At 31.7% G+C, this 15,853-nt stretch overlaps 2 protein-coding genes across 2 annotated transcripts; one reads left to right on the forward strand and one right to left on the reverse strand.

Moving 5' to 3' along the window:
* Positions 1-2,116: 2,116 nt before the first annotated feature.
* Positions 2,117-4,605, forward strand: LOC129295372 (L-type lectin-domain containing receptor kinase S.6). Its single transcript, XM_054933889.1, has one exon. The coding sequence runs from the start codon at positions 2,408-2,410 to the stop codon at positions 4,484-4,486; it is 2,079 nt and encodes a 692-aa protein (XP_054789864.1). The 5' UTR covers positions 2,117-2,407; the 3' UTR covers positions 4,487-4,605.
* Positions 4,606-10,953: 6,348 nt separating this feature from the next.
* LOC129286238 (uncharacterized) lies at positions 10,954-15,136 on the reverse strand. Its single transcript, XM_054922248.1, has 3 exons — positions 14,965-15,136; positions 14,113-14,291; positions 10,954-12,052 (listed from the first exon to the last, which is right to left on the reverse strand). The coding sequence occupies exons 2-3, from the start codon at positions 14,124-14,126 to the stop codon at positions 11,290-11,292; spliced, it is 777 nt and encodes a 258-aa protein (XP_054778223.1). The 5' UTR covers positions 14,127-14,291; positions 14,965-15,136; the 3' UTR covers positions 10,954-11,289.
* Between the last annotated feature and the right edge of the window lie 717 nt (positions 15,137-15,853).

The following is a 15,853-nucleotide window of genomic DNA, read 5'->3' on the forward strand; positions in this document are numbered from 1 at the left end:
CATTTTATTTAAGTTTTGGTAAAAATTTCTGTACTTTTTTTTTTAATATTTTAGATTTTTATACTTTTCTCTGTGCAAATGTTGGTCGATGTTGATGTTGTATAAATTGTGTTAATAATGTGAATCTGTCAAATAATACTATTAATTTTGTATTTAAGTGTCAAATTGATACTGATGTGGATTTTTTTAATGAGTAAAAAAAAATGCATCAGATGAAATACAAATGCTGACCTGGACTTGTTAAATTTTTGCTTATTAAAAAATCTATGCCAGCATCTTTATCTCATTTGATGTTAGTTTTTTTTTAATTTTTGCTTATTCAAAAATTTATGTCAATGTTTTTATTTCATCTGATATAGGCTTTTGTTTTTAAATTTTTGCCCATTAAAAAACCTATGTCAACATCAATTTGATATATAAATTCTTAATTGATATATCAATATTATTAACATTATTTGTGTCACATCAATGTTGTAGGTATTAACATTAGAGATGGAGAAAAATATATAAACTTGAAACGCTAAAAGAAACATGCAGGGACTAAAAGTAGTTTTTTTTTTAAAGAAAAAAAACAAGATTTATTTTATAGATTTATAGATATTTAAAATAACTGTCAATCTGTCATTTTTTTTGTTTAAATTGTACTGTTAAGGAGTTTAACCGTTATATTTAAGCAATAAATTTGATGGTTACTGGAGAATAATGTCAAATTTAATCTTCCTCAACAAGAGGATCAAATTGGTCTTTTTATTTGACGGTTTTCATTTAACCATAATTTCCTTTAGACGTATTTGATCATTAAAATTAAAAATCATCAACTAAAGGGTAAAACTTTAAATGATAGTTTAATAAATGACTGTTTTGAATCGTCGTTTGTTGGGTAACATAACCGTCAATTTTCAGTTTTGCTTATAGTGGTGACTAATGAGCATTTAATATAATTGCACTTTGAATTTGGTCCTTTAGCTAAATCTTGGCATGGAAGTGAACCAATCAAATTTTAACATACAAAAGAGTCAAACTATAGTCTTACAACCACGTCATTCAGTGCATATAATTTTATCACATAATTAAGTTTCTAACATCATCACAAAATAAACACTACATTCTCAAGGACATAACATAACAAAATGAGCATTGCAAGCTTCAATCATGTGACCAAACTTTAGTTCTTTTTGGATGTGCTTGGCCCTAAAATGTCTGAAACTTGGGGTGACATTTGGGGAAATCTCATTAACATAAGCCAATCATATAAATAAGCAAGCTCAACAAAAAGGATAACCAAATCAATTTATATCATAACTTTCACATTTGGGTGCAATAGGTCAAAAAAAGTTAATACACACGGCCCAAAGCATTTTTTTAAGCACAAGAACTTCTTCAAGCAACAATCAACATGCTTAACATTTCATTCTGGCGAGTTAATAACTTATCACAATATATTAAGCAATATTTAGAGGTTAGGAGGTTATGTATAACCTTAAAGCTTTAACACAACTTTTAATTTTTGCTTTTTTTTTATTAATTTCTTTGTTCTCCTAGAGTACTCTGTTAATAGAAAACTTGGATCTTAAGAATGTTTGCTTAGCAAAGAAAATACCTTTAAGAAAGGAGAAAATACATAGGAAGGTTTACTTGAGAACTTATGAAACTCCCAAACATGCTAGTCGGAACTTGAAACAATAAAATTTTTTTAAAAAAGATATGTTTTGTTAAAATATATATTTTTTTTAAAAAAATTTAACCTGTGCATCTCACGGGCATCATGTTAATTGGAACTTGCCAACTTGGAACAAAATTAAGGGATGAAAACAAAATTAAAAGTGATGTTAAAAGGATAAATTGAAATTAATAAATGAAAATGAAATTAAAAACCTTTTAAGAAGCAAGATTGAGCCAAATTAAAATTAAGAGATGAAAATGAAACTAGAAAAATTTAAGATAAACCAAAAATAAATTTGAGCTTTGTTTTATATATTATCATAATAAAAAAATCATATAATTTTTATGATCATAGTTACGTAATATTAATAATAAAAATCAAATAATAAAAAAATAAATATATATAAGGTATAATTTTATCTTCTACCTCTTTTTTTTCCCCCTTAAACTTCTTCCTCCTTCTTTTTAGTGTTGTTTGAATGTTCGATCATTTCGTAATTGTGTGCGTGTCACCCGGATTCGCCCCCTTGTGGCTTTCCGGAGGATTGGATGACCCAACCCGAATCCGAAACATGCGGATACAGATCCAATACCCACGTCGCTCTCTCCCGCTTCTTGCATTCTGCCTTTTCCAGTTCCCTCCAAGCTCATGAAACAATCAAAAGATGCCCAGAAACTTTCTCTGTCTCACTCTTTCTCCTGCAAGTTTCTGCATTTACTCTGATCCTACACTTATGACTCTGCAATGCATTCGCTCTATCCGCGTTTCTTGTGGGCCCATTTCTTTTTCTTTATCATCTTCAATTTTCCCCCACTTTCTTCTGTCCCTTTCTTGCCCTCACAAAACGTAACCCTCTTTGGTGACGCCTATTTCGGAAATAACGCCATTAGTCTCACCCAAGATCTCAGTTGCCACCATTCTTCTTCTCCTTCCTCCTCTTCTGGGGTTGGAAGAGCTTTCTATGTAAACCCGGTTCGGTTTCTTGATTCTGAGACGAACTCTACGGCTTCTTTCTCTTGTCGCTTCACTTTTTCAATCGTCTCCTCGCCTTCGTGTCATTCTGGCGATGGCATTGCCTTCATGATCATCTCCGACACCGACTTGGTCAGCTTCTCTCGTGGGTATATGGGTCTCCCATCTCTATCTGCAAATCAGCAAGATTCTTATTTTGCCGTGGAATTTGACACCAATTTTGACCCTCCACTGGGTGACATTAATGGGAATCACATTGGTATCGACGTTGATACAATCATATCTATCGCCTCAGTGGATGCTATCTCTGAAGGAATTGATCTGAAGAGTGGGAGAAAAATTACAGCTTGGATTGAGTACAGAGATGCCCAGAAAATTGTTCGCGTATGGGTGGGTCATTCTCCAGATCGGCCTCCAACCCCTATTTTGATTGCTCAAATTGACCTCTCTGAGAAACTTAAGGAGTTTATGCATGTTGGTTTCTCTGCGTCCAATGTGATGGGCTCAGGTATTCATATTATCGACCGTTGGCAATTCAAAACTTTTGGGTTTATTAGTTCAATGAATTCTATGGATATGGTAGAAGAAGGAGACTGTTTCTTTTGTCATCCAGAGACTTCTACCATAGCTACTCAACAGATTGATAGTGCTCACTATGGAAGAGAGAAGCTAGAGGAGATGGCTCTTAGGCTGGGAGGCATCGCTGCATTTATTGTCTCTGCATTATTAATCTGCATATTCTTGTCAAAGAGAAGAAAGGGAAGTGATGGAAATCCTCTGAGAGAAGACCAACATTGTGAATTCCAAACCACAAATCTACCCTCAAGACTGTCACTCTCTGAAATCAACTCAGCCACGATGGGATTTAGTAGAGACAGACTTGTTGGGGAAGGAACATCAGCAAAAGTCTATAAAGGGTCTCTTCCATATGGAGGAGATGTTGCTGTGAAAAGATTTGGCAAGGTTAATAATGGCAGTGAAAGTATGGATTATGTGCACAATCCTTTCACCACTGAGTTTGCCACCATGGCAGGTTGCTTAAGGCACAAGAACTTGGTTCAGCTTCAAGGATGGTGTTGTGAAGGGTCTGAGTTAGTACTTGTCTATGAGTACCTACCCAATGGTAGCCTCAACAGAATCCTGCACAAGAACTACAATTCTTCATTGGTTCTTTCATGGAAGCAAAGGGTGAACATAATTCTGGGGGTTGCTTCTGCCCTTACCTATCTTCATGAAGAATGTGAGAGGCAAATCATTCACCGAGATGTAAAGACCTGCAATATAATGCTCGATGCAGATTTCAATGCCAAGCTTGGGGACTTTGGCCTAGCTGAAGTCTATGAGCATAGTTGTGACACAAGAGAAGCTACTTTACCTGCGGGAACAATGGGGTACCTTGCACCTGAATATGTATATTCTGGTGTTCCAACTGTCAAGACTGATGTGTACAGCTTCGGCGTAGTGGTGCTAGAAGTGGCTACTGGGAGGAAACCAGTGGATGATGATGGAACTGTGGTTGTAGATTACGTGTGGAAGATGTGGGAAAGAAGAAAGCTGGTTGAAGCAGGAGACCCAAGGTTGATAGGGAAGTTTGATGTGAGAGAGATGGAGAGGATGCTCATGGTGGGGCTTTTATGTGTTCACCCGGACCACGAGAACCGGCCAAGAGTGAGAGATGCAGCTAGGATTCTCAAGGGAGAAGCACCGGTTCCATTGTTACCTGCAAGTAAACCAAGGGTGAGACTTAGGCCTGTTTTACCAAATGATACTGAGGAAACATTGGATGTTATTGGAAACAGACCCAGTACTGATGAGGCTCCGTATTTGACCCCTAGGAGCCACTTTAACTAAGAATTGTACATTGTTCAAGTCTATAGGTGATGATGGTTTTCAAATTTATACAAAATTTGTTTTTCAAATTTTCAGTGATATCAGATGTAAATGTGGAGTTTGTTCAAAGTATATAATGAAATGAATAGACCAATTCTTAAAGTCTTACCCAGTTTTCTTTCATTCTCTAGGGGCAATTTAGATCTTTCTATGCAACAGTATTGGAAGTCGTATTTGCGCGCGCATGTCTGTTAGTGTTCAATCCATAGTGAAAACCAAACAAGGACTTGATTTAAAGATTGAAATGCTTCGCTTAGTGTTCGTAGGTTTATGCTGACAATGCTGAATAGTTCCTATGGAGAACTAGTCAAGCCTTGAAAAGAATAAATGTTTCATGTTTGGTAGATTGAAAGCAATGGCCATTCGTTTTGACCAGTTGGCTAAAATTTTCTGTAAGCAGTTTAGGAGGATCCTTGATCTTGCATAAGTTTGCAGAACAAGAGGAAGAAGAAAGAATACGAGAAAAATGATTGGACTTTCTAAATTTTAAATTTTTGAAGTGAGCTTGGTACTTCCAATCTGAAATTTCTAATTCCCTCTTAATTTGGCAGTTTAGAATTTATGATCCAATACCATTAAGCTAAATCTTATTTGTACTTGTTTTTGTACTTAATGAGATGTATAAACATTACTTTATAGAATTAGTAGTTATTTTTGTCCCTCAATTTCACTTGAAAGGTCACCGAGAATTTTAAACTCAATTATATATAATTTTATTTCTTAATTTTAAAGGTTTGCTCCTTTATCACTTTATTTTTTTTTTTTGTTAGTTGATCGCTAGTTAACTTTACATCACATTTTTTAAAATATTTTTATATTATAAAATATTTGAATCGAAGGTGTTCGCTGACCCTTCGAATAAAAATTGAGGGGCAAAATGACCCTTAATTCAATAAAAAATATATTGAGATCAACTAATGACTAATAAACATTAAGTGTTTTTAATATTATGGTGATAGATGAGGAAATTTTTAATATTGAAAAACAAAATTGACTTATAATTAAATTTAGGATTCCTAATGATACTTTGAGTAAAATTAAAAAATAAAAATGACCCTTAACTTTAATTTATATATATCATATACAAGTGTGTCTTCTAAGACCAAATAACCTCTATCAATTGTTATTAAGGGGGAATTACAATTAGATTTCAAATCAGAAAATTAATTATTTTATCAATCCATTTACAAATCAAACTTCTACATTTACATTTGAAATTTTAGTACTTATAAGTGAACTGGGACTTGTAAGTCATTAAATTTTTTATTTGGAACCTATGTGTAATTCTTCCTTCTATGAAGGCCCCCCTGGCTTAGCACCAATATCGGAGTTATGAAAGCGTGAGATGAAGCATGTCCAATTAATAGTTACAGGGAAAAGTGTACAACAGCTCGTGTCTTAGGAAAGGTCTTGCCTACTCATGCAATATTATGATTTTTATTATCTATATGACTGCATTTAATTATATTCTTCCAATTATTTTTATTGGGAAATATCACTCTGCATTTTCCTTTTTTTTTTTAACGTAATTTATATTATCTTTATTATTATATATATTTCAATTATTACGTAAGCGCAACAATTTTTTAAAAATTATACATTAATTAATAAGTTGTTAAGAGTATAATTAAGAAATTATTAATTATTCATTGATGTACATGACAATTATAGTGTGATAGAAAATTGGGGGCATAACGTTTCGGAACCACTATATCAATTTTATTTCAATTTGGAAATACAAAATTTTCAAAACTCTAGTAAAGAATCTTTGTTCCTTAATAATTGTATATAGAAAATTACATCATTATCGTTTTTCTTAAAATGGTTCATGAAAAAAATTTGAAGATCATATACAAACAACAACAACAACAACAACAACATTATTATTATTGTTATCCCATCCGAACAATATTATTATTAAGTTAAAATGTATAAAATTTTTTTAAACTTTGAGACAGTTGTATATAATTCTCTTCATCTTTAAACATTTAAAATTAATCATTGAACTTTTAATTTTATTTTTCAAAACCCTACCATTAATTAACTGATATTTTATTAATATAATTATTTTTATGTTAAATTAATATAATGCACATAACAATGGAAAAAATATTTTTGTTATCTTTCAACATAATTTAAGGAGGGAAAAAATTATAATTTTCACTTTTAACACACGATTCTCCCACTTTTTAAATTTGAGTAACATTGTTTGTGAGATTTTAATTTAAGAAAAAAATTATAATTTTATTATTCTTCATCAATTAAAACTTCCTTTTATATTAAATTGAAAATTATCTAAAAGCTATCATTAGTGAGAATCATATAAATAAAAATTTATCCTTTAATATAAAAAACTATGATATTTTACAAGTTATTTTTTAAAAAATCAATACAAATTACTAATAACAAAAAATATCTTATTCTAAAGTATCACACATTCCATTTGTAACATGCTAGTAATTTTTTTGTTTAAATAAGTATTGAAAATTTCATTCAAAAGAGAAAACAATAGTTACAAACAAATAAGAGTACAAAAAATATAAACAAAGTAAATGATAAAATCTATATGACTCTTATCAATAATAGTTTTTAGATATTTTTACTTTCATTTGTCTAATATAAAAGGCTATTTTAATTAACAAAGAATAATAAAATTATAATTTTTCTCTTAAATTGTTTTACCCTACCCATAAATAATGAGAATAATGTTGCTTAACTAAAAAAAATAAAGAATATTGTCATGTGTGTTAAAAGTAAAGATTATAATTTTACTCCTCCTTATATTATGCTGAGAAATAAAAAAAATTATGTCATGTGCCCTAGATATTGATATTGTATTAATATGATATGACAGCAAGTATATTAATAAAATAACAATTAATTAACTTAAGGGGAATTGAAAATGTAATTAAAAGTTGAGGAGTTATTTTTAAATGTTAAAAGGTGAGAGGTCATATACAACAGCTTTAAAATTTAAGAAGGTTTCATGTATTTTAACATCATCATCATCATCATTTGCAATTTGCAAAATATGAATGTCCAGTTGTTGCAACCAATATTTCCAAGAAAAAATGACAAAAAAAATACCTTTGAAATACCAAATGACAATCAAATACTGTGCATTTTAATGATTATTATCTAGCTCTTAGAGATCTCTTTGTCAACCCCTATGAAAAAAAATAACCAAACCAAATTGTCTTTCTCCCTTCTCTTCCCTTTCTCCCTCTACAATATTCATCTGAGAAATTGGAGGTGTAATACTAGATTAGTGATTCTAAGGTGAGAATCATTTGCTTCATCTTCGTAGTTTTGATTCCTCCTTCCTCAGATTTTACACTCATTGCAACTAACGTGTCTTGAATTGATGAAGATCATGGAAGGTTGCTGGACACCCACCCATGGCAGCTGCTAGATATTGAAGTCGGCAATGAGCCAGACGCCCCAAGAAGAAGAGAACCTCGCTGTCAAAGGAGCACTACTTTCATCCTCTTGATCTTGAGCTTGTATTTTTAGTTCCACAGCCACCTCCAACTACGTTTACTTCATTCTAACTTCGCACTTGTTTCTAATTATATTTTTTGTAATCGTAAATGTTATCTGGAGAGCATGTTTTTTATTGAACAAATGATTCCAGTTTGTATGTGTAACTGATTTGTGAGAGGATAATATAGCCTAACCTCATGGTAGTACTCTCTTATTGTAACAAGGTCAATTGCTTTTGCCTATCAATGCTAAATTTTTTGTTATGGAACACACGAAGAGTAACAATATGTGTCCTCTAGAAAATGAGGATAAAAAAGAGCCTTCTTCTAATTTCTTTTTTATTTTAATCTTATCTTTTCAAATTGGCAAAGGAAATTGGCAAGAGATTGCTTTCGGTGGTGCGGACCAAATTAGTGATTCTGAGGTGAGAATCATTTGCTTTGTCTTTGTAGTTCAGGTTCCTCCTTCATCAGATACTGTAGAGGGAGAGAAAGGAAAAGAGAAGGAAGAGGACAATTGGGTCTGGCAATTTTTTTCAAAGGGATGTAATAGTATGTTTCACATTAAAATTAATTGACAAACAAGTACCGAGGGACTAAAAAATAATTATCATATTTTGCAGTATGTAATTATCATTTTAATATTTTGAAGGTATTTTTCTGTCACCATCCCTATTTCAAATCTTTCATGTTAAGAGTTGGAACATCAATTTTATATATATATATATATATATTTTGTACATTAATGTCAAATTTTTGAAAACTCAATGTGTATTTTTTTTATACATTTACCCATTATTCACAAGTCAAACTGGATAAAATCATATTAGCAACAAAGCTCTTTCAATAAGTATTTAACAAAACTATATACCAAGATTCAAATTCAAGACCATTAATTAAGTTAGTACAACCTTTTATTAGTTGAGTTACATGTTTGTTGGTTCAATGTAATATTCCTACACTTACATTTATTAATTAAAGATTTTTCTTTTCAATTTTTTTATGTTAAAAGTTGAAACATTAATTATAAATATTTTTGCATATCAATGTTAAATTTCAAAAGACTACTGTTAAATTTCAGAGGTAATTGTTGCAAAAATTTGACACACATTTTTCGCAACTCAGCACTTATTACATATTTTGTTTTGAGTTCAAAATATAAGTAGTTTTTAAAGAAAAAAATTTTGTATACTAGTAAAATCCTAATTTTTATAAGAATATATATTATTTTTTTTTTTACCTTTAGTTCCAACTATCAATAGACTTCATGATAAGTGAAGGATAAATACAATAATTTAAGTTAATAAATAAAGGGTAAAATGGGGATTTTTCTTTTTTTGCATGTATTAGGTCACTTATATTTTGAACCAAGATTAGTTAGGGAAAATGTTTATATTTTGAACTGGAGGGAGTGATAATTTTTAACTCATTTTTTGAATTTTAACATAAATATTTTAAATAAAAGTTAATTAAGTAATTTATCTCATTGTTATGAACCTTTGGTCCTTTATTAAAATTTTGAAATTGTTTCGTATACTGAGACTGAGTGGTCATCAAATATTGGCCTTTCATTTTATCTTCAAATCTACTGTTTATAATTGATTTTGAAGTATTTTTAAAATTATATTTATTAAAATAAAAACTTATAAAAACTAATTCTAAATCTAGACTGTCTTTTCTACTCATCACTCTTGGGAATATTTGAATATTTTTATATTTAAATTATTTTATTTTATTTTATTTTTATCAAAATAAAAATTATAATTTTTTTAACAAAATTTTTTTGACACCAACCTACCCAATAACATATTTTTTTTTTTGGGGTAAAATCCTTATCAATAACATATTTAACATGGATAGTTTAATTTAATAATAATTTTTTTAAAAAAATTTATAAACTGACTATTCAAATATACTTTGATGATCTAGATTTAATATTAATTTTTTTATAATTTTTATAATTTTTACTTGGATAAATACAATTTTGAGCTTACCTAAAAATCAATTTAAAATAAAGAAAACGGTAGGAATCATTGAGTAAAACGAAGGCCCAATCTGATGAGCGCCCGCAGAGCATTGAATGCGGATGCAATTTCCCCTGGCCCAAATTGCATGCTTTTTCATTCGTTTATTATAAATTACATTGAAAAATTAAAATCCTGAATTCATATCTGGATAATCTTCACTGGTGTTTATTTATGAACTCTCTTCCCATATTTTTTTTTTACCCACATGAACAATATATCGTTGAAAGTAATTATATTCGATACAGAACACTAAATATTAACACATTTTTCAGCAAAAAATTTGAACATTAATTCCACAGGAATAGACTTAATTTCCATTGGTCTCTTTCTCCCTCCCTGTTTGAACTCGTCTTTAACTCTTAACTATACATATTTCTTTGAATGTTAATTCAAAAAGATAAAAAAAAACTACATATTTCTTTGAATGTTAATTCAAAAAGATAAAAAAAAACTTCACGTTTGTTGGCCGGGGCAAACAACAAGGTCAGAGAGCTTCAGAACAATGTCAGACCATGTGGCTTCTTCCATCAATCCATAGACTTATATTTAATGAAACTAGAACATATATTCGTAAAGAAAAACCATGTACAAACAGAAGCAAAGGAGGCCTATAGCCTTTCGGCATTCAATACCTCTCAATTTCAGACAAATGAAGGATTGGCTCAAAGCTTAAAAAACTGAGACAAATAAGATAATTATTAAACAGGAGCAGGAGGTTCTTATTTTCTTCATTCACCATCAGCCAGAGGAGCATTTTGATCTTTTCTGGTACTTGGAGCCTCCATATGAGCCGCCAGATATGATTAGGTCTGCCCTGTGTACATCAATTTTGATTTTTTTTCCTGGTATTTGGAATCTCCAATAGACTTTTTAACGCACAAAATCACATCAACAAATGATAATAACTAACAAACAAGCAGAATGAGAAAGATCAGGACGTTACCCTCGTAAGAATATGATTAGATGCAATTTATTCCTCGTACATAATTAACCTATCTCTTACAAACAGAATAATTAATTTGCGCAAAGATAATTTGAAAATGGACGTCTATAAACATATCTAAGTTCAAAATAGGCAACCGTTTATTTTCTTAATGCTGGCTATAAAAACCATATTCCTCTAATGCAACATAGCAAATCCATACTGCTAAAAATTAAAAACTACAGCAAAATTCTCGACTAATTATAAGATTTAATTAGCAAACATAAGATAACAACTAATGAATAGCATGCAAGTGTAAAGGCATGCTAGGAGTCACCGCCCTCTTGAAATTGCTTCATCCATCTCCCTCTGTGATGAAGGAAACAACTCAATGTAGCGACTTCCAAGTGTCATCCTGTCCTTCGCCATTGCTGATTTTGAATCATCTGCACTTGCAAATTCCACATAAGCTTCCCCAGAAGGTCTCCCTTCTGAATTCATCACAATATGAATAGAATCCTCTGACAGCACAAAATCCTTGAAGAACTCCATTATGTCATCCTTAGTGGCAGAAAATGGCAATCCTCTCAATCGCAAAACCCCAGTATGCTCGGCTGAATCTTTTCCTTCATCATAGGATTTAGCCTTTGAAGCACTTCGACGGGGTGACCCACCGCCACGGGCATCGGAAACCTCATTTGCAATTGCCTTGTAGTATTCCTGCCTCTTGCTTCTGAAAACCTCCACATATCTTCTACCCATGTTCTGCCGGTTTCTCTGAAGAGCAAAGTCAACTTGAAGGGGGTACCCGAGAACACAGAAACCCTCCCCAGTGAACTTGCCACCTTTATGAACAAAGAGGACATCAACTACATCAAGACCATGGAAGAACTCGACGACATCGGTTTCAGTGCAGTCAAAGGGGAGGCCACGCAGATGAACAACAGGAAAAGGAGGTTGATTGACATAGCCATATGGGGGTGGATTGTACATAAAACTGGAACCAGGAGAAGTCCCATAGAATGATGATCCTGGATCAACAATTCGTTGACGTTTTGCAGCCATTTCACGCCCATCACCACCATCAGCAAATTTACTGCATCATTCACACAACGGCCAAAACAGAATGCGAGAAACTCATTACTAAGCCAATGGGGGCAAAAAGAACCCAAAAAAAATTAAAAATCAAAGGATGAGAATTCCGTTCTTGAATCCTTCAAAAGCTAGCTATATCACAACATATTTGATCTTCCCCAGAAGAAACTTGCATAAGAGAATACAGCTGAATTATCTTTCAGGGAAATCTTGTTTCTTGATAACGCCAGAGATTTGTATCTTCTATCAACCCTGGCTTGTCATTATCCAGACCTTCTCTTATTTTACCCTATCCTTCCACCAATCTAGGTAGGTCCACTGTGTACAATTTCTATAACGACCAATATAAAGGCCACCCTATGAAGACTAATTTAATGGAAAAGTCAATTAATTAAAAGAAGTAATGAAAAATTGGCAATCACAAAAAGGATCAGATTGCACTTAATCATTGACAAGGGTAGTTCTATAAAATTCAAATTCAAATAATAATTACATTTAAAACTAAATATACATACATCTCGCTTTAACAACCTTATCAGAAATGCTAAATATTCTGATAAAATATTTAATTTCTTAGTAACTCTGTTGTACAAAACTGTAAGATTTTATTTTATTTGTTAATCAATATTATGCAAAACTTGATGAGGAAATAATTCTCCTAAATGCAACTCGCTTATAACAAATATTCCAGTTAGTCTTGTTCAAAAACTCTTGCAAAGATGAAAGTCTCTCTGCCAAGGGGCAGTTAAAGGCCACTCTGATTTGGTGGCTTTGGGTTCCATTATTAGATTAAAAAAAGCCAAAATATAAATGGAAGGTAGGTCTTTTGTGGTGCATTTCAGAAAAGGAAGCATGTGAAATCAAAAGTAAGTAGATAGGAAAATGTTCATGGTTGTTATGGCTTTCTCCTGGGGAAAAATTAAGAAAAGCATTTATCACTGAAGGTTTAAGGAAGAAACCCATAGGCATGCAAGAGTTGAGCATGTCAACAAAGAATATCCAAATATTAGTTTCAGCAACTAAGTTATTAATGAACTTGTTGATAATGAATCAGTATCATCCCGAATCAGATGTGATCATTGAATTCTCCAGAGAAAGAAAAACCCTCAATGATCAGCACGATTCAGCATCAATCACCCTTTGTTATGAATAGGTAAAAATCAAGGGAAATCTTTAACAGGAAAGTAATTCTGGAAATAATATAATACAATGATCCACCTATTCTTCCAGGTTACATTTAAGAACACATCTTATGACCAAGAAGTTTCTTCTCAATTCACAAGTTGAGCCAACTTAAATGATAACAGGGGCTATATTCCCTCACAGCATTCATTTAACAGCGTAATTGATGTCATCTCAAGCTAATCAATATAGCATACCTAGGACAAAACTTGTTTTCTTACCAAATATGCATAAAAGCCATAGAGTTCCAAGCCTAAATTGCTAAAGCTTCCCTTAAAACCACTGAGATAGTGCTTCCTTCTAAATTAACCCCGCTCATTTTTACAAATAAGACCTTGAAATAACTAAGGTCTTGACTGGGAGTTTTCAAGAGGGTGTGGTGGGGGTGAGGTGGCCTTGGGTGGGTGAGGCAACTACTCCGTTGATTGGAAATTTAATTAAAAATAGACAGATGGTTTAGTCTCCCAACTTCCCAACTCATTACACGATACAATGTCACTAACAGGGTGGAATGGGTCTGAAAGATAAAATTTCCAATATTATCATTGTGAGTTTAACCGCTCAAAAATAATAGACTAGGGGAGAAGATGAGAAAAGGAAATGAAATTTTATTAAGAACCCAAACCTAATCCCTCCCAAAAATTCAACACCAGAAGTTTATAGCTTAATAGACAAACGAATCCCAATTTTCAACACAGGAAGTTCTCAATCGATGAGACGAGGTTGCCTAAGAGAATCTGCCATAGAACTACAATCGATTACATTAACTGATGAAAACAACCCATGATTTGCACTGAAGAGGATGAGGAAATAAAAAGCCACAAACTTCATTAGAAAATCAAACAAACAAAAGGTGAAAATAGGAACTAAGCCTCTTACCCTCTGTAATACATTCTAAAAGATTATGTCAATGACCCTCTCAATCTTTTATTCACTGATTTGCATCGTACAGCTAGTCTCTGCGAAGATGATGGAATCAGAAAGTTACAAGTTCCAATTTCGAAGTTTCCACCAGGCGCTGATGATTGTGTCGCGTTTCTTCGTTTTGTTTATCAATCCTGCGAAACAAAACAAGGGCAGATAATATTCCTTCTTGGCTAGCCCGTTTTCGCAATTAACCTGATTTTGTTTTTGTTTTTTGCTTTTTTAAAAAGAAATCAATAGCAGAGCAAAACCTGCACTTCCACCACTGCTATTTCAGTACAAATCACATGCAACACAAATAATAAACACCATAAACCTATTAAAAAGTTCAAACATAATACAACTTACAACTTACAAACATATTTCTAAGACAATAACCTTCCCTCACATTACTTTTGCAGAATTCCAGACTGGGGTCTAAAGTGATACACAAATATATATTATTAATGAAGACTACTATAAACCAAGTATTGACAACTTACGGTTACAGAATAGAAAGACACACACAAAAGAAAAAAAAAATAAGATCAGCAACAATTTCCAAAAAGATGGTTTCAAGTAAAAGTCCTTCTATCAAATTGCAAATTTACTTCCCCCTCACTTCCGCATGAAGAACCTAACGAGAGCAAGCAAGCAAGAAGACAACCTTGCACCCTATAAAATTTATGATAAACATGTGAGGAGGCATATTAAAGCAAAGCCTTATATGATATGTACTTCATATCATCAAAATCACGGGTCAATCTAATTGCGAAAGGGCAGACAGACAAAACCGGAACATAAAACAAGGGGGCGACAAAGACGAACCTTCTTCGATTGCAAAGGGCGACGATGGATCGCGAGAAGGTGGAGAAGATCGAGATGCAGGCGCCGAGAAAGTCGGCAGAGAGGATAAAAGAGGGAGGAGCCGACGGGAACCCGAGGGTTTCTGCTTTTTTGTCTTGAGTTCCTTCGAGTTCGCACTTCGCAGAGGCAAAAATTTAACGGTGCAATGCGTGTGTGTGTATATATATATATATATATATAATTTCTCCTCAAAATATTATTACATCATGGTTTGAAAGTGTAAAATATTTTTAATTAATTTTTTTAATAAAATAATTATTTATTTTTAAATTAATTTTATATTTTTATATTTATGTTTTTTTAATAAAGTATTTCACCTTAAAATAAATATAAAGTAATTTATTTAATAAAAATATTTTTAAAAAAGATAATAATTATATCTTGAAAGATTAAAATTATTTTATATTGTTTAACATTTAACTCCTTAAAAACTATATTAAATTTTTGAAAGAAGGGAGTAACTGTTAAATTGAATTAAATAATTTAAATTTAATAATTTTTTAAAGAATAGATTAATTTTTATAAATAAAATTTAGAAAAAATGATAATTAGAAACCTCATAACAATATTAGTAACAACCATAGACTATGAATTATTAAAATTTTAATAAAAGATCATGATCCTTACTTATAATTAAAAAATGTAAATAATCAATTGAGAAATCAACAAAATATGCTTAAAATTATTTCTAATAAATGTTTCATCGCAAGTGTATATGCAATATATTAATGTATCAAGGATGATTCCACAAAGAATCAATTAAAATAGTGATTAGGTAATAAAATTTTCATTTTTATTTAAGTCAAGCAAAATTAATTGAAATTGATTAATTAACTAAAATTAAAAAGGG

The sequence above is a fragment of the Prosopis cineraria genome, unplaced genomic scaffold (genome assembly GCF_029017545.1).
Source record: "Prosopis cineraria cultivar Desert tree isolate PC_DT_omini unplaced genomic scaffold, ASM2901754v1 PC1, whole genome shotgun sequence".
NCBI lineage: Eukaryota > Viridiplantae > Streptophyta > Magnoliopsida > Fabales > Fabaceae > Prosopis > Prosopis cineraria.

Coding starts and splice junctions, on each gene's coding strand:
- LOC129295372 (XM_054933889.1), top strand. CDS start 2,408: ATGCATTCGCTCTATCCGCGTTTCTTGTGGGCCCATTTCTTTTTCTTT.